The sequence below is a fragment of the Monodon monoceros genome, unplaced genomic scaffold, assembly GCF_005190385.1.
Source record: "Monodon monoceros isolate NGI ecotype Baffin Bay Population unplaced genomic scaffold, NGI_Narwhal_1 Super_Scaffold_5, whole genome shotgun sequence".
Classification (NCBI taxonomy): Eukaryota; Metazoa; Chordata; class Mammalia; order Artiodactyla; family Monodontidae; genus Monodon; species Monodon monoceros.
In genome coordinates, this window is record NW_021703782.1 from 11,810,509 (window position 1) to 11,835,221 (window position 24,713).

At 40.1% G+C, this 24,713-nt stretch overlaps 1 protein-coding gene across 3 annotated transcripts in view; it reads right to left on the reverse strand.

Annotated features, from left to right (window-relative positions):
• The window catches only part of PPP2R2A (protein phosphatase 2 regulatory subunit Balpha), an 83,338-nt gene extending 67,725 nt beyond the window's left edge, over positions 1 to 15,613 (reverse strand). Inside the window, exons 1-2 of one of the 3 annotated variants that reach the window (XM_029201488.1) lie at positions 15,288 to 15,613; positions 13,363 to 13,437 (exon numbers count right to left, since the gene is read on the reverse strand). In XM_029201488.1, coding sequence (XP_029057321.1) covers positions 13,363 to 13,437; positions 15,288 to 15,294 — 82 coding nt within the window. In that variant the 5' untranslated portion in view covers positions 15,295 to 15,613. The remainder of the gene's footprint in view (positions 1 to 13,362; positions 13,438 to 15,287) is intronic. The other 2 variants (XM_029201489.1, XM_029201490.1) reach the window with 2 other exon arrangements.
• Between the last annotated feature and the right edge of the window lie 9,100 nt (positions 15,614 to 24,713).

A 24,713-nucleotide genomic window follows, 5' to 3' on the forward strand; every position in this document is an offset into this window, starting at 1 on the left:
TCTTAGATATATACCTAGGAGTAGAATTGCTGAGTTACACAGCAAATCAGTGTTTAACTTTTTAAGGAACTGCCAAATTTCAAATGAAGGTTTTGAAACACAGGATACAAAGGAAAGGGACAAAAGGGCTTGTAAACTACCACAAACATTTGCCTGGAGAAATCTCCAGTTATATTCATTAGTAAATTCAACTCATGACCATCTGAAAACACTGAAAGACATATTTATGTCTTAAAAAGACTTGAGACATGCTTAACAAGTATGTGTTAATAACAGAATGCTCCCAGAGTAGAACTGAGCATTCCCGACTTAAAGGACTATAATTCTAACAGTAAAGAAACTTCCAAATAACTTCAATTAGCTCTCACTTTATTTCCATGAGGCCTTGGGCATCAGTTACATAAATAAAATACAACACTTCAAAGTTATAGTGGGGTTTTCATTCTAGTTGGTATTGGATTTTCTTACCATCATAGCTATAAATAACGTATACAAACATCTCCATATGCCTTCAACCTACACCCGTGACAACTGTCATCTACTTTCACAGAATAAAGGCCCTCCAACTGATAACAGCTTATTTGCAGTTAACTCTTTCAAAAATGTGGAAAATGCTCATGTTATGAGCCCTCAGAATTAACACTACTACTTAATGTTATACACTACTAGTTTCTCTAAAGCATAAATATAGACATCTCATAAAAGAAAAAAAAAGACTTGAGATATATGTGATTCTTTGAGCAACCAAGTATGTGTACTACAACACCATCTCAATATCAAGCAAAGTCAAGTCAACTTGGAAAAGGGAAAATGATTTACTACTCATATCCCAGCATTACCTATAAAAGTTTTACATACGATTAGTCAAGGATCTCCTGTTGACATGAACTGGTTAATACCAAAGGCTACAATGTGTTATGGAGAATGCTTATTGTAATAAAACTGACCTTCCTTAATATACCTAAGTGATGGACTCATGTCTTCTATTTCTCTCACATTCTCCAAAATATTGGGCACTCAAAAATACTTGTTGACTTGTAGATGAATACCTAAGGTCTCACCTTAGCACCATTCCCTATGAGAACCCGAGATTTAGATTTAATCAAATAGTATTTTTTTTTAAGCTGAACCACACAGAAGCAACGTGGGAGCCTAAAAAATAGAACAGTTTTACTAACTCATAATCTTAGATTAACATTGCTCAACTTCTTGGAGCTTCAGTGCCCTTGTGTACAAAATGACAATAATGTCTACCTCAAAGGCTATTGTTAAGAAACGCAACCTTGGTCATTCCTTATCTACGATTTCATTATAAAGAAATGCAATGCAGTTATCAAATTTTCCTATTATGGTGAAGACTTTGCCTAATTAAAGTACACACAAAACAACATACTGTCTTTACTGTTAGTTTTACAGTAACGAAATGTGACTTACAAAATCTATGGGATTTTCTATTTTTAACCAGAAACTGCAAATGAGGTGAAACTTTGGTCAAAAATTTAGATTTTGCCTAATCTTATCCTGAAAGAGCCTACAAAATAAAGTAACCCAGTTCTTGTCCTCAAACTGTTAATCTGGAATAACAGACTTGTATCACAGCAGTACCGATCTGTATTCTTTAATATCCTCTAATCTGATACTTCCATGTTCTGCTTAGGGTTCTTCCTGTTCACCTCCAATCACTTACAGAAAGTACTTATAGGATGTTCCTCCCCACAGAACCCCAGCTATATATAAAAAGGCTAGAAGTACACAGTAGCTAAGAGGTGGAAACAAACTAAGTGTCTGTCAAAAGATGAATGGAAAAACAAAATGTGGTATATACATAAAATGAAATCAACCTTAAAAAGGAAGGAAATCCTGTCACATGCTACAACATGGATGAACCTTGAGGATATGAAATAAGCCAGTCACAAAAAGGCAAATACTGTATGATTCCACGTGTATGAGGTATTTGAAGTAGTCAAATTCACAGAAACAGAAGGCACAGTGGCGGATACCAGGGCAGAGGAGAGAATGGGGAGTTGTTGTTTAATGGGTCCAGTATCAGTTTTGCAGGATGAAGTTCTGGAGACCTGTTTCACAGTAACGTGAATACAGCTAGCACTACTGAACTGTACACTTAAAAATGGTCAAGATGGTAAACTTTATGTTTTTGTGTTTTTTTACAATGAAAAAAACATAAAAACATTAGGGAGCTAAAAAGTACTTCACTTAAAGATGTGGTTCTGCTGCTAGACAAAAATAATTCTTGTCAAGGGGAAAAAAGAAGACTACGAGCAGTCCCTTCCCCACTACCAATTCTTATAACCATTTCTAACGTTGCATCCCTACATAAGGAATCTGACAAGAGTTACTGATTGCCTACAACAGCTTGTTTTCTTGAAAATACAGCCTTCCCAATCTATCAGCCAACAGAAAATATTAAAGATTCCTCTTATGCTATCTTAAAAACACATCTACTCCAGGCCCACAAGACTCTCACCTTGTGGTAAACTGGGAAAGAAAAAAAAACAGACAGGGGGAAACACCAAAAAGGTTGTTTTCACTTTCATAGGCAGCTGACCTGAAACTACAACGGCAAGTTCTAAAAAGTAACATTGTTCCAGATTTTCACATAATTTAAAAAATGTTCCCACCAATCCCTTTTACCTACTTCGGTTTCTCTCTTAATACAGACTACTGAAGAAGAATTTAGATTCCTTCTGAATGAAGTATAAACAAGCAATTACATAAAAATCCAATATACTCTGTAATATTTTTACCCATGGTTAAAGAGACAGCAGTTTTTTAATTAAAAAAAAAATCAAGATGGGAATACACTAAAGCTGTCAGGTCCAGTATCTTAGAAGATTCATCCCTCTAATATTATATCAGTAACAGTAAGTACAAACAAGATTCCTAAGAAAGAATACCCTTTTAATAGTCTAAAAACTATCGTTACCATATAAAATATCCTTGACTCCTCCAACTTAACCATATAGGCATATAATCACAGACAAATTTTTAGATTAAAGCAGAGGTTCTTAAACAGGGTCATTGTTCCATGAACCCCCTTGAACTGGATACAAGAGATCACTCAAGGACTTCAGAAAAGAAAATTCCAGTTGATATCTGAACATTCAGAGAGAAAGTCAACCTATAGAAACTAAAATTAAAAGAGCCTGACCCTTGGTATAGTGGCACTCAATAATGAATTGCCAGGAATTCCACATATGCCACAGGCAAAGATCTAGATGACATTTTAATCAGCTACAGCTAACATTAACTAAAAATGTCCATATTAATAAAAAATTAGCTATTTTTAAAATAAACTCAATGTTTATTTAAAAATGTTTAAACATGGATGGAAAATTGGTAAAGCTAGTTTTAAAAGTCCTACATACTTTGACGATTTTTTTAAAAGGGTAGAAAAGTAGCCACAAAAAAACCCTGAAAATACTAAGCAATAAATAGTTGATACTGCATTCTTCAAATGGGAAACTCAGCAACTATTTAAGTATAGAATTATGCTGCATTTTAAAGTAGCATTTAAAGAAAAACACTGTTCCTTCTGCTTTCCTCCCTTTAGTGGTTAAGAGTTGAAAATAGTTACCATGCCAATTCTGTGACTTTCTTACAAGAAAAAAGTAACACATCAAACCACTACATGTCGGGTTCAAAATAAAACACAATGTCAAGGGCACCAACTCATTTCTAATGACCTGGCAGCCAACCCAGAAATGGCACTAGACTAGGCTTTAAGGAATTTAGTATTCCTACGTTAAGTATTAATGATAGCTGGACCTCAGCAGAGATAGTGGGAAAAACCCTGAAAAACTGAAGGCAGATTTAATTTGGTACCTAAAGAACAGCAAGGGAGTAAGTAGGCTGAAACAATCTGAAGTCATAGGAAAGCTTTAAATACACATGCACAAAAGCAGCACTTTATGATTCTTTCTGATCATTTATAGTTCATGATTTTTTTTTGTTTGTTTGCGGTACGCGGGCCTCTCACTGCCGTGACCTCTCCCGTTGCGGAGCACAGGCTCCGGACGCGCAGGCTCAGTGGCCATGGTTCACGGTCCTAGCCGCTTCGCGGTATGTGGGATCTTCCCGGACCGGGGCATGAACCTGCGTCCCCTGCATTGGCAGGCAGACTCCCAACCACTGCGCCACCAGGGAAGCCCCCATGAGATTCTTTTAAAGCAACAGAACAATGAAATTAACAGACTAAGCCCACAGTTGTGAGGTATTTCTGGATGGCAGGATTTCCTTATACTATTAAAATCTGAAGACCCCAAAGATATTTTAAATTTTCAAATACTTACTTATTTAAAAATGTAATAAGCAGGGACTTCCCTGGTGGCACAGTGGTTGAGAAGCCGCCTGCCAATGCAGGGGACACGGGTTCGATCCCTGGTTCGGGAGGATCCCACATGCCCCAGAGCAACTAAGCCCATGCGCCACAACTACTGAAGCCTGGGCGCCCTAGAGCCCACATGTGGCAACTACTGAAGCCCGCATGCCTAGAGCCCATGCTCCACAACAAGAGAAGCCACTGCAGTGAGAAGCCCATGCACCACAACGAAGAGTAGCCCCCACTCGCCGCAACTAGAGAAAAGCCCACGTGCAGCAACGAAGACCCAAAGCAGCCAAAAAATAAGAATGTAATAAAAAGCCCTACACGTTAACAAAAAAGTTATAAAAAGAAAAAAAGAGACTATTGCCCCCCCAAAAAAAATCAGTGAGAAGAACGGCATTGTTTTACATTGCTGCAAATCTTTTTAATGTCTGACTTAACAGAAGATGCTGAGGTTCTCTTAATTGCTTCTGCGTTCAACATACTACACTATGTTGTGTAGGTTAAATATATGAAGAAATCCAGTCTTAGGTATGTAGTTGGGAAGGGAGGAATAGTTTCCTTTTTTTTTTTAAATAGATGTTGACTTTTTTTTTTTTAAGCTTTATTTATTAAATTTTATTTATTTTTGGCTGTGTTGGGGCTTAGTTGCAGCATGTGGGATCTTCCGTTGCAGCACACAGCCTTCTCTATAGTTGTGGCGTGCGGGTTTTCTCTTCTCTAGTTGTGGCGCACAGGCACCAGGGCGCGTGGGCTCCGTAGTCTGCAGCACACAGGCTCTAGTTGAGGCTCGCTAGCTCAGTAGTTCTGGCGCAAGGGCTTAGTTGCCCCGAGGCATGTGGGATCTTAGTTCCCTGACCAGGGATCAACCTGTGTCCCCTGCATTGTAAGGCAGATTCTTTACCACTGGACCACCAGGAAAGTCCTGGGAGGAATAGTTTAATAGGCTTTTCAGGTAGTTACAGATATCTCTTTGATACTACAGCAAAACTCAACACGTGATAGTTTCTTAAAGGTTTGTGGAGTCTGAAACCATATCAGTTGTCTGTTATATTAGAATCCAATGCTCTATCTTGCACTTTTACTTATGCATAACTTTTTAACATCACAAGCACTGGCCATTCAGTTACGCAGATTTTCCAAATGTTGATACATTTCATTACACAGTATTAAAAATCACAATCATTAATATTACTACTGATCTCATCTGAAATATCTGTAAGTATTCAGAAGTTATCAAGCTCAGGAGATACACGTTTTCCAAAACTTTGAGTTTTGCTTGAAAGCTCAGATTTTATCACGGGCAACAAATACTGTCCATTGAGGTAACCGATTCACCGTTCATTTGAGAAAATGTCTGCCAAATATACAAGCCTGAGTAGTTTGTCAGTAGCTCCTTCTAGTAAAAATAATGTTCCATGAAAAGAGCAACTACTTCAGCTTGAAACAAATAATTGCACCCATACTTTTCCTTCAACCACTGTACTCTGGTCTATAACAGAATGCTATAAGTGTACTTTCCATTCTGTCACACAGAATGTTCAACACACATGTACTCAAGAGTCAAGACTTTCAATAGCAGAGACTTGACAAAATTAATTTTTACTGTTTCATCAAAGACATTACGTAAAACTGGCATTTTAAAACTGCTGGTACATGGCAATGAAGATTACCATGACTACTGGTACCATTTGGTGCCAAGGCCTTGATACATGCTAAGATGCCTGCAGATTTACCAACCCTTGCTTTTGTACCATTGGTGCAAATGTCAACACAGTGAAAAAGGCAAATATTATCATGAAAATAGTTTCAACTTCAGAGACGTTCTGACACAATTGAGGGGTTGCCAGACCACACGTCAAAATGGAATAAATGATCGCTGTTTTGACAGTGGTTACAGACCCCCTGTGACCAGAAAAATGCACGTACGTACAAGCACACACATTACAACTTTACATACAACATCAGAAGGTTCAAAAATCCCTTATCAAATGTCCTAGCTTAAGAATTGCATTAGCAGAAGATTGAGTAAATCTCCAAGTTGGATTTAATTACTTCAAAACAACAATAATCTGCTTGGCATTACAAATAAACTCTAAACAAGTCACATTCCAACAACCTCAAACACCTTCACCTAAACTAAAAGAAGCAGTTCAAGTTTTTAAATAAATAAAACTACATTAGGGAAATTTAAAGGTTTGAGGTAAGAATCCCAGCTCTACCACCTGCTCAAGGATACAGTTAGTAAACTAGCCTTCCTAGCCGAGTTTCCTGTCTCTATGGAAAATCAACAGCATCTATTTATTTCAAAGATTAATAACAATATCAATAAAGCACCTAAAACAGTACCTGGCACATAACTGAGAAATCTAATTTATATATTACCAGACTTTACTTCTCTTTCCTTCTACTAAGGAAGCAACTTGCAGACCTTTGATTACTCAATTTTAATTTCCATTATCACCTAAGAGAAGGGAAAAGAGACTGTAATTGAGAATATTAGCTAAAACATCTACCTCCAACCCTTTAATTTTCCTATTTAACAGCATAAGAAGCTTAAAATAAAGTTTACCTTTCTTCCTGCAACTCAACTAGGCAAATATAGATGTATAAATACGTAATATATGGTAATCTTTTTACTGATTTAATAAAATTAATTCTTTCCTTCAGTCTCTCATCATTCTGCTTATTCCACAATTTTCAAAAATTTTAAAATATAGTTCACTAAAAGAGAGTACTAAAAAATACCTAAGTGTAATTTTTGGTTTATTTTAGTAACCTGAGACAAAATGCCATTATCTCTTGTAATTTTTTTTTTTTTAACCAATAAAGGGGTAAGAAAAAATTTTTAGCATCTTAAAAGAAAACAAGGATACTGCCTAATACTAGATAAATATGATCATTCATGTTATTTAATGGGCGAAGTTACACTACTTTAAGTGATGGTACTGCATTAGTACCAAACTTCTGTCAGCAGTAATGCTAGTGCTGAGAGAAAGAAGTGTGACATGTGAAACAAGGTAAGAATGTTAACTAATACCTTTGCTATGAGTCATTACGTTTTGGAATACAGCTGATGTGCCAATATTCTGAAATTTGCAAAAAATGGGGTTCTACTATTTTCTTCTACAAATTGACCCTAGTGCCTAAATCGAACATGCATACTACTCTAAGAAACACAGAACACAAATGATCTTAAAATCTATTTATATTGTAGCATAAAACATACTGAATGGATTTAAAGCCCTCAAATTTTGTGTGATACCCCAAAGATTATTTGCTTCTCAAATTTTATTTATGTCCTTATTCGGGGAGTATTTAGACTCTCCCAATGAAAGTTTTTTTTTCCAAGAACCAGTCCGCAAGTCTAAGTCCAAAAATAAACAGGAAGCAGTGTTGAAAAAGATGCAATACATTTGGATCCAAGTTTCACTGACTTCATGTAATAAAATCATACCCTAAAATAATATCCTATGAAAGAAAGTTTAAGAATGTCAAATATGGAGATGAGGAAAATTATATTTACATTAATTAATGAAAATAATAAAAATTTATTATTTAATACTTAATATTAAATAGTGAAAATTTGCATTAAAATAATTAAAATAACCATATTGGTTAATTTTTCCTTATCTTTCACCCAAAATTACACACTTCAGATTATCCATGTGTATTTGAATTTTTAATAATTTTATTTTCACAAGTAAAATTTGAACAAATTAACAAATTATCAGAATTGCTACTGCAAAAAATCATGAGGAAAAACTCCTTACTGTTTCACATTAAAATGATGAACTTGGTTTTCTAGTTTGTTGAATCTAGATTTTAAAAACAAAACCAATAATATCTCTATTAGTAAATAACAAAGAACTGGGAAGGAGTCAAGTCATGCAAGTTATAAATGGGACAGCACTGGCCACATGTTGATGTTGGGTGATGGGAGTTCATTATACTATTCCATCTTCTTCCTGTAATGTTCAAAATCTCCATAATCAAGTTTTTTTAAAAATTCAAAAAGAACTAGCCAAATTTAAAAACAGGCAATTATTAGCTTCAGGGAAAATGAAGGGATGCACAAGAAATGAGCAACACTACAGTGTAGTACCGGCTCAGTAGAGAATATCTGCATTCTTGTAACAACGTAAGCACTGACTTCTAATTTAACCACAACATGTGATGTAACGCTGGGGCAAATGCACAAAAACGTCAACAGCTTAATCTTCATCTACCATGGAAGGAAGTCAATTGAAAATGTCTAAAATTGAAAGAAATAGAAATATAATTTTATTCACAAAAAATGTAATTAAGCCCAAGGGAAACAGCTAGAAGAAGGGTTCAACATAATTGCCTTTAGGAGAAGGGCTAAGGAGGATTAGGGAGTGAGTGTGGAAGGGATTGCCATTTTTCATTCTAAACCCTTTAGTATAGTATGGGATTTTTTAAAAACGTTTTTCATTGTGAAGTCTAACAAATATAGAAAATCAAAATCAAAACAACAATCTTCAGGTTAATCAGTTATTACAAACATCTGTACAACCACCATCCAGGTCAATTTGCCACCCCATGAGCCTTCCCAGAACCCCTGGCAATCACAACTGCCTATCACTGCTTAACGATAACCACTGTCCTGGCTTTTATAGTTAATTACTTTGTAGCTATTCTTTATAAAGTTTTACCAGCTTCATATGTGTCTCTAAATCTATGGTTTAATTCTAAATGTTTTTGAACTTTATATCTGTGGAATCAAAGAATATGTATAAAACATACACATACCATTTTCCTCACTTTGGCTGATGAGAAGTTTTTAATAGCCTTTAAAGACAATTGCCCAGTTTCCTCATTCTCCTACTCTCCCTTACTCATCATAAATATTCAAGTAATAACAATAGCTAAACCCTTATTATGTGCTGGGTTTCTGTTTTAGGAATATTAACTCATTTAATCATCAAAACAAAATCCTAAGACAAGTTTTACTGTCATCCTCATTTTACAGAGGGGGAAAACAGGCACAAAGAGGTTGAGTTAACTTGCCCAAGATCACACAGCTAGTAGGTGGCTGGGCAGGATTCAAACCATGGACTTTGTGCTCTGACCTACCTTCTCATGGGAGAATAGCTATCAATAAAGGAAAAACTAAAAGTACAGGATATGATAAAATGTTATTACTGTTAACTATGAAGGTTAAAATAAAAACTACATGAGAATGATTTTAGTGCCTCATCCTTCTCCCAAACAATTAGCTACATCAAAGGTAAACTACTTAAAGTGCCTGAAGAGCCGTGTGTGCATAGAATAAGTACCCCAACACAGGCTGTAACTGTCCTGAAGGGCTTACGTGGGCCAAAAGACAATGAGAGTATCTGATCAAATGTCAAAATTCTGTCTTAGTTCTGTAATGTTATTTAAGGAAAAATTCTGAGCCTTGAGTAACTAAGTCCACTGTCTTATTTTTAAATTAAGGCCCCCAGAAAGTCTAACATCTCAAACAATTTAACTTACCAGTAATAATAATGTGGGGCTGTCTCTTTTCTAAGACATCTTTGAGAGTTAACAAGATTAACAGTACAAGAACAACTGAAATCACCTAATCCAGTTCTGTTTTCTTAAGGCTAAGCATACTGGAACTCAGAGGAGTACTTACCCGAAGTGACATATACTAGTCTGTCGCTAGGATAGAAACCCAAGGTCTCCTCGCTTCTTTCTACTACACGGCTATATACCATCAGTCCACTTACAAAGCTGCCAAGTCAATAAATTCATGATTGCCAAAAGTATGTCTCAGTCATGCTACCTTTCACCCATACTTGTCCCCCTTCATAACCTCATTATAGTAAATTTTCTTCCTCCATTCAATAAATACTGGATACCTACTGTGTTCCAGGCTTTCTCTTAAGCATAGCAGTTTATATATAGAATGTCCCACATACAGCTTACAGTACAACAGTAGAGGTTTGGGGTACTAATACTATAAATACAAAGTGCTACGAAGGTAGATTCTTAAAATACTCCCAAAAAAGGGAGATGAGTAAAAGGGTTACAGGCATGACCTGAAGGATAAGAATGATTCTGATAAGAGAACTGTGGCAGGAGTATCAGGCCTTCCAAGGTAGGAACAGCAAAAAAAAAAAAAAAAAAAATCACGAAGTCCCCAAAGTAAGAGTGTACAGGACTTGTGTGAAGAACTGTATCCATTTAGCTGGATCGTAAACCACACTAGCAAATAAACTTAGAGAAGTAGGGGCCATACCAGTGAGAAGTCTCACATTCTATACTAAAATATCTGAATGTAATTCATAAGCCTGTGGATACAGTGACCACTAAAGATTTCTGAGGAAAATAAAACTGGGACGGCATTTAAGATTAACTTAGAAGCAAAACGTGACAAGAAGCAGGGAATCATTTAGGAAGTTAGAGCAATCCTGATGAGAGATACTGAGAACCTTAACCAAGGTAAAAGTGGGTATGGAAAGAAGATTAAAGCATTACAGAAGTAAAAAGAGTATGGCATGACAGCTGAATACATGTAGGAGGGGAAAGACAATTTGGTGCCTTTGATGGAAAAGAACTTAGGATGTACTGTTAACAGAAAACAGGCAAGCTAAACTAAAGGTTGAGCCAGATGTAACCCATTTAGAGACTATAATCTAAACCAAGGGGGAAATGTATTAATCTTACTTTATTTCAGAAAAGTAAACCTTCTCTTAGTAAAATAAACATAATAGACTATGATATGCAAACTACAGTATGCAAAAAACCCAAATTAAAGCTGCATAATTTGAAAATTGGGTGCTTTTTATACTTATTGCATTTGTATAGACATAGGTACTAGAATAAATCATGTTTCTATTAAAATATACATACCAAGCTTCAGCATAAGATACTAGGAATGCGCTGTATGTTAAAAGTAATATTTAACAACCACAGATGAAAATTATTTAATGAATCAGTTGCAAAATGCAGTTACTAAATATTAGCAGAAGAAAATTACCACTGATCCATCATACATGTCACAAACTATCATTTGGTTCAGTTAAGTTTGGAATCATCAATTTCTTCTGATTAAATCAAATGCATGTGGTCTTTGCCTGTTTAACAGTGAACTACGCACAGGGTTTGTATTCTAGACACCTTGGAGCCCTAGTGCTCAGCATTTAGGAGGCCCCTAGAAGATCTTTGATAAAGGGAATAAATGGACATCAACAAAGGAATGTTTTTCAAGTATACAGCACTTTTATAACTTGGCGAGTATTACACAACAGCACAGAACTAATGATCCAATATCTGAGTACCTACTGTTCAATAGGTAATGGAATTACAAAATGAGTAACACATGACTCCTCCCTTCAACTTAGGATTTATCTCTCTGAACAAGCCAAACACCACAGGCTTCATCAGAAGACCCTGATTTACACTATTTGTATGACCATCAGTGAATCTCTTAACTGCTTTAAGCTTCCAGTTTCTCATCTGAAAAACAGATGAGGATTCAATAGAAAGAAATGTGAGAGTGCTCTGTATCAGAAGTACAATGTATGCCAGTTGGCTCCCCACACAATTCAGCAAACTGATCAGGTACTTAATTAAGAATGACATTGAGGACTTCCCTGGTGGCACAGTGGTGAAGAATCCGCCTGCCAATGTAGGAGACACGGGTTCGAGCCCTGGTCCGGCAACACCCCACATGCCGTGGGGAACTAAGCCCGTGCGCTACAACTACTGAGCCTGCGCTCCACAACTACTGAGCCCGCGTGCCACAACTACTGAAGCCCGCGGGCCTAAAGCCCGTGCTCCACAACAAGAGAAGCCACCACAATGAGAAGCCTGCGCACCGCAACGAAGAGTAGCCCCCGCTCGCCACAACTAGAGAAAACCTGTGCGCAGCAACGAAGACCCAACACAGCCAAAATTTTAAAAATATAAATTTTAAAATTAAAAAAAAAAACAATAACGAATAACACTGACACAAGCAAATCCAAGCATTCAACTGGCTCAACACAAGGCCATCATCCTACCGTGGCCTTGGAAAAACCCTCAAAACAAACAGTACACTGACCGTAAGTCAGAAATAGGATCTTATTATGAGGACAACACATTCTAGAGACAGATAATTTATAAATTTTCACTAGACAAATTTTTGAAAATTAAAAGTACATATTTTATCTGAGTATTAGAAAATTCCTACTGTAATTCAAACACACAATACTATTAAAATTCAAACTTTAATATTTCTGAACAATGAAATAATAAAACTACTTTATTGAATATAATGTCTCCTCCATCTCAAGACTTCCTCCATCTAAGACCATCTCAAATGAATGCAAAATCCTAAAGTTTCAAAACTAGAATTTTGAAATACACTAATAAACAAATCTGGGGGAAAACTAAAGCCCTTCCACTGATCAAATCCAGCTTCAAAATACACAACAATAAGCTCTCCAGAAGACATGCTATATATCTATAACACCGTTATTTTCTTATCCACCTAAGTTAATCTTTATAAGACGATTAAATGCATTATTTCTTCACAGAATATGCCAATCAACACCACACTCTCATAGTAGGCAAGTGCAAAAAAACTAAAAATCTCCCCTCAAAAATGGAAGATGCTATCAAGAATATTTCTGAGCTAAATATGGATGGCACCTATTTCAACTAAATTATCTAAAAGCAGTGTACAACCATGAAAATGCATCACCATTTATTTGTACGTGAAATTTACACAGCAAGGACACCTTTACCGCATGGACCTTAGATTTTTCTTGTGACGGTTTTATATATATCATCATCTAGTGCTCCTTATTTTATTCAGGAAAAAATAATAATAAAACACGGCATAAGTAATAAAAGATTTAAGATTATCTTCCAGAAAGGTGACTTTTAAAACTGTTCTTTCCCTGCTTGGACAACAAACATAAAATGTTCTTAAACTAGAACAGACTCAGCTGAAAGGAAATCCTTCAGCAACAGAGATTTTGGAAAGATTCTATATCCAAATTCTGCATTATTAAATGCTTTCTTACCTTCTGCTACATCATCATCTACTGCTCCTTTCACCTGAGAAAAACACCACTGAATATCATTCCCTCCTCCAGCTCCTGGAAAAAGAAAACATACCAATTAAAACTGAGTCCTACTCATGTTTACTCTCATAAACAGAGATGGCATCCATAGTTGGCATGATACTAACAGCCTGGTACTGCCCACACATACAACCACCACCGCACAGCACTAATTTGGAAAAAGGTTAGTCCCCAATAGTTGGTATTGCATTAAAAAAGAGAGAGAGATTCCAGGTCTGAAATATTTAAAGGCCATGTACTATCGTTACCACTGTACATCAGTTCAAAAGTTCCCTTCCATTTTCCCTTCCCCTCAAACACAGTAAAAGCCTTACTTCAAGCAAGACCTACCAGAAAAAAGTAAATACCGAAAGTTAAAGAGTTTTCCTTTAAGGCTACAAAAGGCTGCAGGAGAGTTAATAAGGTTAAGCTACCATAAAACACGGAACGAAGAGAAAACTTCAGGAACATTACTGCCTGGGTGAGGAGCGATGATTCATATGAACCCTATCACCACAGCGCACATACAGCAAACACAACCTCACCACCCATTTCTTTGCAGTTCATTACCAGCAAATCACTGGCTCCAGAGAGGAAAAGAAACTGAATTGAATGTTGGTGAAGAGATTGCCAAAAGGAAGCTTGGTTTGCCTCCCTTCACCTAATCCGTCAGAATCCAAAGGACCTGGCAAAGAATTAATTTCGCTCATTTGTCATCATCTTGTGCAGAACAATTTTAATTTCACTTAATCATTCAACAAGGCCAAAAAGCAACTTATGCATAGCAAACCCTAAGTCAATCCAATATGTTAACTTTTTTACGGGTTTAATTATCTATCTAAATATTGATAAAAGCACGGAAAACTGGTTTAGTCCCTGAATGTTTCCATTTCACTGCCAAGCAGGGAGGGGGCAATATCCAGGATCTATGGAGAAAGAAACTGAATCTAGATCTAGGACTGATTCTACTAGATGAAGGAAGATATTCAGCAACACCAAAATATACAAAAATAATCCTCGAAGCAATTACCTTTCTCTTCCTTCACCTCCATTCCTTGCTAAATATTCCAACCTGGTTTTCTCTCTGCATCTCCCCCCCTCCGCCCCAAGCTTTTACCTAAATCTCTCTCCTCTTGGCTATTTATATCTCTGAGCTCCACAACTATTTTAACTAACTCCATGAAACCCTTTTGGGAAAAGGACATCTGCACAAAAGCTAACATGCAAAACGGAAAGTTAAAATTACATTTTTCACGCAACTCGCTGTATTAGAGGCCTTGCACTCTTTGGACCTAAAGGGTAAAAAAAAACGAAAGGGAGATGGTTCCAGACAAAAAAAAAAATTCAGGCTTACAGTCTCAAAAATATACGTACCCACAGTGGAAAGAAATACACGTTATGTCCCCATTGTATTTCAACTTATAAAGCACTCTTCCTTCTCAGTGCAAAATATATTTATTTGTAGGAACACCCAAAAAGGCTTGCAGCAGGGAGAAACAGAGGAACTAAAGGAAGGAAGAGCCGCAGAAAAGCCCCCTGTGGGGGGGCGGGGGCGGAGGTTCCACCGGGCTCCCAAGCGCAGGGACGAATCGGCACTCGCCCCTACCCCGCCCCACCCACGCCTTACCCCTCAGCTCGCCGGCACACACCCCACCCCCACCCATGCCCAGGCTCCAGCCGTCCTGTTCAAAGCCATTTCGATACCACAGCGACCACTCGCCTCTCCAGAACCCGCCCCACCCCCACCCCAGCCCACTTGACCAATTCCCTGAAATCCCAGGGGTGCCCCGTGGCTCTCCGAGAGGCGCAAGCAGTCGCTAGGGGGTGATGGAGGGAGGAGGAAGGAAGCGGTGCCTTGTCAGTGGAGAGGGTGATTTCTCCTTTACCTGCCATGTTGCGCTGCAAATGGTGACCCTGCTGGGTTCCTCGGGGTCTCCGCTTCCTGAACTCACCCCCCTCACCTGGGGATGGGGGGGTAGAGAGGGCGGATGGCGGCGGATGGCACCTGTGGGGGGAGGGGGCGGGGGTCGGGGGAGAAGGAAGGAGGGGCTGGCAAACCAGCCGGCGGGATGGTGGATTTCACTCTTGGTCTTCCCCACTCTTGCTCTTTCTCCAGCGGCGGCGGCGGCGGCGGCGGCGGCTACGACAGCGACGGCGGCGGCGGCAGCGGCAGGGCAGGCGACTCCACTTTCAAAATGGCGCCGGCTGGCCTGGCCAGTGACGTCACCAGGAGGGCGGAGCCGCAGGCCTGGGCCGGAGGGGCGGGGCGGGGCGAGAGCTGGAGCGAGGAGCGGGGGGGGGGGGGCGGGGAGCGGCCCGGCGGGCTCCTGGCCCCGCCCCTTCCCGCCTCGCCCCGCCCCTTCCCGCCTCGCCCCGCCTGCTGCGTCCCCTCCGGCCTGGCCCAGGCGCTCCCTGTCTCAGGCGGTTCCCCCTCTGCCCGCCCTGCCAGTCCCAGTCCGAGGTCCTGCTGCACATCGGTGCCCACACCGTCGCGCCAGTGCCTGGACTCTGGGGCCGGCTCAGTGGTCCAGTTAACGTGGTCGCTCGTAGAGATTGGTGGGGTCTTGTGTCTTTGCAGAGAATACCCGTACTGTATTGCTACTTAAAATAATGACACTGCGGGGCAGCCCCGCGGCCAGTGAAATACAGGGACGGTAGCGCTGACTCGTTGCTCAGCCAAGGTGAAAGTTCGCGGATCTGAGGAGGACGTAGCTGGGCTGGTGCCATCTGGGTGAATTAAATTACCTTCTCATGGGCCCTGGAACTGAGGCGAGAGCCCTTGGCAAAGGAAGGCAGTTAAGAATGGTTTCAAAAAAGAAAACTCAGTTTGCTAGCAGCAGAATATGCCCGAAAGGGTGGCCCAGGTCTGTCCGGCCAAAAGTGTAGAAATAGTAGTTAAGATGGGCTCTGAAGCCAGGATGCCAAATGCTGACTCCACGCACGAGATGAGGGTAACAATCCTACCTTATAGAATTGTTTCGAAGGTTAAATGACTTAATTTGAGTACATGATAAACGTTAGCTGCAGTTATTATTAGATTTGTATTGAAAGCATCTTCAGTGGAGTTAAAGGGTATAAGGAAAAAAATAAACTGGAAACACCAGTCATCAGTCAAGAGGGGATGTGTACTTCTTTCAAAGACGCACTAAAGATGCAGTCACTATATACTGTACACTTTACATATCTCACTTAATCTCCACAATATTCCTGTAAGATAGAGAACCACAATTTCCACATGAAAACTGAAAACATCCAGGATTTAACCTTCAGGCAGAAAGGAGTGATAAGGCATTCAGAGATCAAGGAGAAGTTTATGATTATTTACACTTCCTCTCCATTACGCGAGCCTGTCACTGTTGTGGCCTCTCCCGTTGAGGAGCGCAGGCTCAGCGGCCATGGCTCACGGGCCCAGCCACTCCGCAGCATGTGGGATCTTCCCGGACTGGGGCACGAACCCGCGTCCCCTGCATCGGCAGGCGGACTCTCAGCCACTGCGCCACCAGAGAAGCCCTCTGCCTTATTCTTGATCTGCGGAGCAGTTCGGTTTCAAAATTCCTCCACAGTGGAACAGCTGCACCATTGTATTATTATTCCTCCGTTTCTACGTTAATATTTTTCATCTAACCAATGAACAAACCAAAACTAAAAATCCACCCTGTATCTGTCATCTCTCAGCTACCTGAAAGATACAAAACTTTAATGCAGTGTGTGCGGTACTGACTTCTATTTTGGTTGATTTCGTAAATGTATTTCTCTGGATATGCCTTTATTCTTTGTTTTCCTTTTCATGTTCTCTGCCCTTGTTCGATAGCTCAATCCTATGCTCTCTAAAAAACCTTAACCAGAAAAGAGAGAATAGATCATTAAACTAGAGGACTGGCACCCCATACACAAGTCGTTTTTCTTTCTTATGCTTCATTTTTTGCCATGTGTTAAGATTTGTGTCTTCACACTTCCTGAAAAATGATTTGGTCTACATAAACGATTTGTTCTTCTTAGGCACCAAAGAGCTTGCCTAGAAACTGGGATAATTTTAACAAAAGTTCATATAGCACTGACTATGTGCTGTGTGCTGTTCTAAGAACATTACATAGAGTCTTGAAAGTACTACATGTCTGTGGAAGCTGAGATGAGCCTAATAAGCAAGGATCAGTGCCCTCTGGAGCCCTGGTATGAGTGACCTGGCACTTTTTGACCCTGGGCAGTCTTTTCGGTGGACCACAAACTCCCTCTCTTTCCTTTGAATGGCACTTAGGAAGAGAGGCCAGAAGACCCATTAGCCCAAAGACAAGAGTTGCTCTTGTTCATCTCTCTGTCCTTATCTTACATTCTATCTTCCATCCTCTGCACTATGGCTCTGTCCCTGCTACTTCACAGAAACAGTTTCTGTCAAGGTCATTGACGATCTTCAAGTTACCAAATGCAATGGTCACTTCTTTGGTTTTCTCTTTCTCTCCTTCCCCAAAGCATTTGAAGCTGCTGATCACCCCATGCTTAATGAGACCCTTTTTTTTCTTGACACATTATTGGTTCCCCACAAACTTTCTAGGCACCCCTTTCAGCTTCCTTTGCTGGCTCCTCCTCTCAGACCACCCTCTAAATATTAAGGCAATCCTGTCTCTCTGGGTCTTATTCTCTAATTTTACACTCTTCTGGGCAACTTCATTCAGTATTTACAGATATTTACAGGTGTAAATACCATGTATTTACCAGTGACTGCCAAATCTAGATCTCCAGCTCTGTTCTTGCCTTGGAACTGCAGACACACACCTCTACTTGCCTACATGACATTTCTACAGATGTCCAATAAACATTTCAAACAAGGGACTTCCCTGGTGGTGCAGTGGTTAAGAATCCACCCTGCCAATGCAGGGGATTAGGGTTCAAGCCCTGGTCCGGGAGGATCTCACATGCTGCAGAGCAACTAAGCCCGTGTGCCACAACTTCTGAGCCTGTGAGCCACAGCTACTGCGCCTGCATGCCATAACTACTGAAGCCTGCGCACCTAGAGCCCGTACTCAGCAACAAAGAGAAGCCACCGCAATGAGAAGCCTGTGCACCGCAAAAGAGTAGCCCCCGCTCACCACAACTAGAGAAAGCCCGCGCACAGCAATGAAGACCCAACGCAGCCAGAATAAATAAATTAATTAATTAATTTATTTTATTTTAAAAAAAATTTCAAACAAGCACTGCCAGAATATAAGTCTGTGTCCCCTCAATACCTTGGCAGACACTGTCACTTTCCTGGAACATCACCATCCACTCACCCCACCCCCACCCACATGCCCATCCCTCTTTCCTTCCTCAGCCAACAAAACGCTTTCTGATTATTTTAAAACCAATGTAGAGACTTCCCTCGTGGTCCAGCGGTTAAGACTCTGCTCTCCCACTGCTGGGGGCCTGGGTTCAATCCCTTGTCAGGGAACTAGATCCTGCATTTCACAACTAAGAGTCCACATGCCGCAACTAAAAGGATCCCAAACGCCCACAACTAAATGATCCTGCGTGGGGACTTCCCTGGTGGTCCAGTGGTTAAGAATCCACCTTCCAACACAGGGGACGTGGGTTTGATCCCTGGTCAGGGAACTAAGATCCCACATGCCATGGGGCAACTGAGCCTGCACGCCACAACTAGAGAGACCGAGTGCCACAACTAGAGAGAAGCCTGCACGCCGCAACGAAAGATCCCGCGTGCCGCAACTAAGACCCAATGCAGCCAAAATAAATAAATAAATATTAAAAACAAACAAAAAATGTAGATGTAACAACCTCCAGGAAGGCTTCCCTGATATTCTCCCCATTCCCTACCCACCTTAAGCTGTGTTAGATGCGCTTCCAAAATATTCTCATAAAATCTAATGCACTGGGGCTTCCCTGGTGGCACAGTGGCTAGGAATCCGCCTGCCAGTGCAGGGGACACAGGTTCGAGCCCTGGTCCGGGAAGATCCCACATGCTGCGGAGCAACTAAGCCCGTGCACCACAGCTACTGAGCCTGTGCTCTAGAACCCACGGGCCACAACTACTGAAGCCCGTGTACCTAGAGCCCGTGCTCCGCAACGAAGAGTAGCCCCTGCTGGCCGCAACTAGAGAAAGCCAGTGTGTGGCAACAAAGACCCAATACAGCCAAAAATAACCAAATAAATTAAAAAATAATAAATTTATTTTTAAAAATCTAATGCACTTCTCTCTTACCAGATCATGTTAGAATTATCTAAATATGTGTCTGTTACTAGACTGAGTTCTGTGAGGGTAGGAAGTTGTCATATTCACCTCCATATCATAAGCCACATAATTTGTTGGATTGATGGATGAGTGAATAAATCTCTCTGGCTTGGGAAGAAAACCACTGACATGTTGGCTCCTTATCACTTAATGTATCATAAGTGTTTTCCCTCACCCTTCTTAATCCTGGAAGAAAGAGACATTTTACAAATTATCTTGGCCATGCTGATCTATATTTGTTAGGCAATAGTTGACTAAAGATGTAAGTTGCTTATACGCAGAGTCATCCACACTACTTCCAACTGGTCCTTTGTCCCCGAATACATATTATCTAAGAGAATCCCATAGGACACCATTCCCTCACCAACATGAACCACGTGCTATTATGCAAGCATTTTTCCATGTGAGCCTGAGCCAGAACTTCAACAACTGACTACGCGTCAGATGCACAAAGTAATAGTTCCTAGCAGAGATGGGTTCAGCTTAGGCACACCAAGAGGAAAACTCCCTCTGGGTTTTCCTGATGACGTCCTTCAGTCTGTAAGGCCTGGAGGTGTTTTGCTTCCAATCTGAGCTGAAAGGCACTAAAGGACACCCACAATCTCACCAGCAGAACGGAGTTAACGGGACTCACCCGTGGGTTTTTGCAAGAAGGCTTTTTAAAGAATGTTATATGATGAGAGGAGAATCACTTGAAAGTTGTTCTTTTCCTTGGAGTTAAGATGAACACAAACCTCCTCCACAGTAAGTAGAAGTGGCACTTAGATTCTCCTCTAGGCAGTTAGAACTTGGGGTGTCTAGGAAAAACCATCAACTCAAAGGTAAAAGGCGAGGTCCCTGGGACTTCCCTGGCAGTCCAGTGGCTAGGACTCTGCACTTCCTCTGCAGTGGGCACAGGTTCTATCCCTGGTCGGGGAACTAATATCCTGCATGCCATGTGGTGAGGCCAAAAAATAAATAAATAAAATAAAAATAAAAGAGAGAGGTCCCTGATTAGAAAATGATATCGTTTAGGAACTATATTCAATATCCTGTGATAAACCATAATGGAAAAGAATATGAAAAAGAATACATTTATATGCATAGCTGAATCACTTTGCTGTATATCAGAAATTAACACATTATAAATCAACTATACTTGAATAAAATAAATTTTCAAAAGAGAAAATGATATGGTTTAAAACACTGGCAAACCCGTCAGAGCCATGCTTTCTGATATGGAACAGGTTCAAGGGCTTTACAGGGAATATTATAAGCAGATGTCAGCTTTTTACATGATTTCTTAATATCTATAAATTCGGCCTGGAAGACAGTTTCCCAAGACTCTGCAGAGTCTAGGCTATAATGACAATTCACCCCACAATGTTCAAGGTGTAGAACTCACTATGAAATCACCAAAATATCCTACACTAGCAGGTGTTTAAGAAAAACAATAGTGAATCCACCAGGAGGATTATTATGTCATCAAACATTTGGGAAAACAGAGGAAATTGCTTGTGCTTTAGGAAAAGGATACAAAATACTGATACAATATGATCAAAGTAGTACAACAAACATACACGAGATATGCAGAGTCGAAAATACAAAGGAAATGCACAAGGTGCTCACAGAAATGTCTCTGGGCAGTGGCACAATGAGTAATTTTTTCCCCTTTGACATTTGCATTTCTCCAAATATTCTATAATCTGTATATATTAGGGAAAAGAATAAACTTAATTTTAAGATCCATTCTAATGCTTGTAGTAGAGCATGATGATAAAGTCTATGTTCCAGATTTCCCACATTAAAGTAAAGGTTGTAGTCCATTATAACTGTATTCACAGATGTGATTTAATCCATGGCTTTACCCTAAAACCGAGAAATTTCTGTTTTGGTCTTTTAACATTATGTATATTTAAAGATGAAGGAAAGATTAGTAAATTCATGCCATTACCTTCTGTTTATAAATTGCAACCAAAAATCTTGTCTTATGCTTTCATGGGAGGTACGGTCTATAAATATACAGCCTGAAATCTCCTTGGTGTGAAATGTAAACTTTATAAAATTAAACACTATCTCTGAAATCTACTTTCAGTGTTGTTTATTAAATGATCATAAATGCTCTGTAACATAGACAAAGTATTATTCAAAAGGCCTATTTGCTTGAAGTATGTCTATTTCCATGCTGTAGATCTTCAAGGTGGCATTTGAGTTTAGCTATGGCACCAGTACATGTTTTACGCTTAAATAACGGAAATGTATAGGCTGAAAGTTGAAAGGAAATTCACACTAACTAGCCCAGTTCTCACAATGGATACTTGAATTTCCTATTCAAGATGCCCTCCAGTGTTCATTCAGCCTTTGATTAAAAACTTCTAACTAACCAAGGACTAAAATCTATTCTATTCTTAGATGGCTATAATCACTAAGTCATTCTTCCCTGTATTGTACAGAAATGTACCTCACTGCAGCTGTATTCTGCAGAGTCTGGCTCTCCCATCTGGGACCTCTTCAACTTGAACACAAAAGTGGTTTAGATATTGGAATATAATCATGTCTTCCAAATTTCCTCTTCTCCACAGTAATTAACTTAGCTTCTTCAACGCTTCCTTCCTTGATCCAGCTTTTATCTATGTATCAGTGTATTATCTCAGTCAATATCCTCTGCATATAGTCTAACTGTTCCAAACTGTCATATAATGATGCCCAGAGCTAAATATAACGATGCAGGCCTGACAATTACCCATCTGAGTGAAACTGTTACCTGCCCTCTTCTGCAAACCATATTTCCATTAGCCAAGAGTCCACTGGATTTGACAATCACATACTGTGATCTGGGCACTTTTCCCTGCATAGCTGTTAACACATACACAAGTTCCTTAATCTTTTTTCCCAGTGGTTCTTTTTTTGGATTGATACATAATCTCTGGAACATAGTAGGAACTTAATAAATATTTGGATAAACAAATAGAAGGTTTTATCTTATTCTCTATTAATTGTTTCCTTCATAATTGAGATTTTATTGGTAATAACTTGATGATCAGTTCATAGAAATTATGAATAATTTGTAAGAAAACCTAAAAAGCCATGTAGTTATAATTCTTTCTACAGAATTATTCCAAATACTTGTCAGCTTAAAATTTGGTAGCAAAATGGTTTTTTTTTAATTATATTTTAAATTTATTTATTTCATCTTATTTATTTTTACCTGCGTTAGGTCTTCGTTGTTGTGCGTGGGCTTTCTCTAGTTGCTGCCACCGGGGGCTACTCTTCGTTGCGGTGCACGGGCTTCTCAGTGCGGTGGCTTCTCCTGTTGTGGAGCACGGGCTTTAGGCACGCGGGCTTCAGTAGTTGTGGAGCACAGGCTTCAGTAGTTGTGGTGCTCGCGCTTTGTTGCTCCGCGACATGTGGGATCTTCCCCGACCAGGGCTCGAATCCATGTCCCCTGCATTGGCAGGAGGATTCTTAACCACTGCGCCACCAGGGAAGCCCGCAAAATGCTTTTTAAACAAGGATGTCAAATATATTATCTTAAGGTATTGATAAATTCTTACATCTGGAGCCCCCTGATTCCATGATTATCAGTCATACTACATGCTCAAAAATTTATACATTACACATTAACAAATTATTAGGAAAAAGTGGACTACCACACCCAAAGATATTACTGCTAGCTCATATGTCTGACAGGGGTGCCTCTTTTTTTTCTCTATCTTTTTTGACCACACCACATGGCTTGTGGGATCTCAGTTCCCCAACCAGGGATTGAACCCTGGCCCCAGGCAGTGGAAATGCTGAGCCCTAACCACTGGATCGCTAGGGAATTCCCAGGGGATGCCTCTTAAAAAGAGTTTTCGAGGGCTTCCCTGGTGGCGCAGTGGTTGAGAGTCCGCCTGCCGATGCAGGGAACACGGGCTCGTGCCCCGGTCCGGGAAGATCCCACATGCCAAGGAGCGGCTGGGCCCATGAGCCATGGCCGCAGAGCCTGCGCGTCTGGAGCCTGTGCTCCGCAACGGGAGAGGCCACAACAGTGAGAGGCACGCATACAGCAAAAAAAAAAAGAACTTTCGGGACTTCCCCGGTGATCCAGTAGTTAAGACTTCCCCTTCCAACGCAGGGGGTGAGGGTTCGATTCCTGGTCGGGGAGCTAAGATCCCACATGCCTCGTGGCCAAAAATCCAAAACATAAAACAGAAGCAATATTGTAACAAATTCAATAAAGACTAAAAATGGTCCACATCAAAAACAAAAATCTGGGCTTCCCTGGTGGTGCAGTGGTTAAGAATCCGCCTGCCAATGCAGGGGACATGGGTTCGAGCCCTGGTCGGGGAAGATCCCACATGCCGCGGAGCAACTAAGCCCGTGCACCCCAACTACTGAGTCTGCGCTCTAGAGCCCGCGAGCCACAACTACTGAAGCCTACGTGCCTAGAGCCCATGTTCTGCAACAAGAGAAGCCACCGTGATGAGACACCCACGAACCGCAACGGAAGAGTAGCCCCCGCTTGCCTCAGCTAGAGAAAGCCCGCACAGCAATGAAGACCAAGAGCAGCCAAAAATAAAATAAAATTAAATTAAATTTTTAAAAAAATCTTAAAAAAAAAAGAGAGAGAGAGAGTTTTCAGGGAGTTTCCTGGTGGCCTAGTGGTTAGGATTCTGGGCTTTCACTGCCATGGCCCGGGTTTGATCCCTGGTTGTGGAACTGAGATCCCACAAGCCACGTGGCCAAAAATAAATAAATAAATAGAAATAAAGACAGCTTTCAGGCTCCAACTCCAAAGATTTTAATTTACTATGTCCCTTAAGAAGCTTCCAACCATATGATCCATCAATCCCATTTTTGGGTATATATCCAAATGAAATGAAAGTAAGACCTCAAAGAATTATCTGTGCTCTCATGTTCGTTGCAACATTATTCACAATAGCCAAGATATGAAACAAATCTTAGAGTCTGTCAACAGAATTAATTTTTAAAATCTGACGTATATATAGGGATATTATTCTGCCTTAAAAAGGGAGATCCTGCCATTTGAAGCAATATAGATGAAACTGGAGGACATTATACTAAGTGAAATAAGCAAGACCCAGAAAGAAAATACTGCATGATTTCA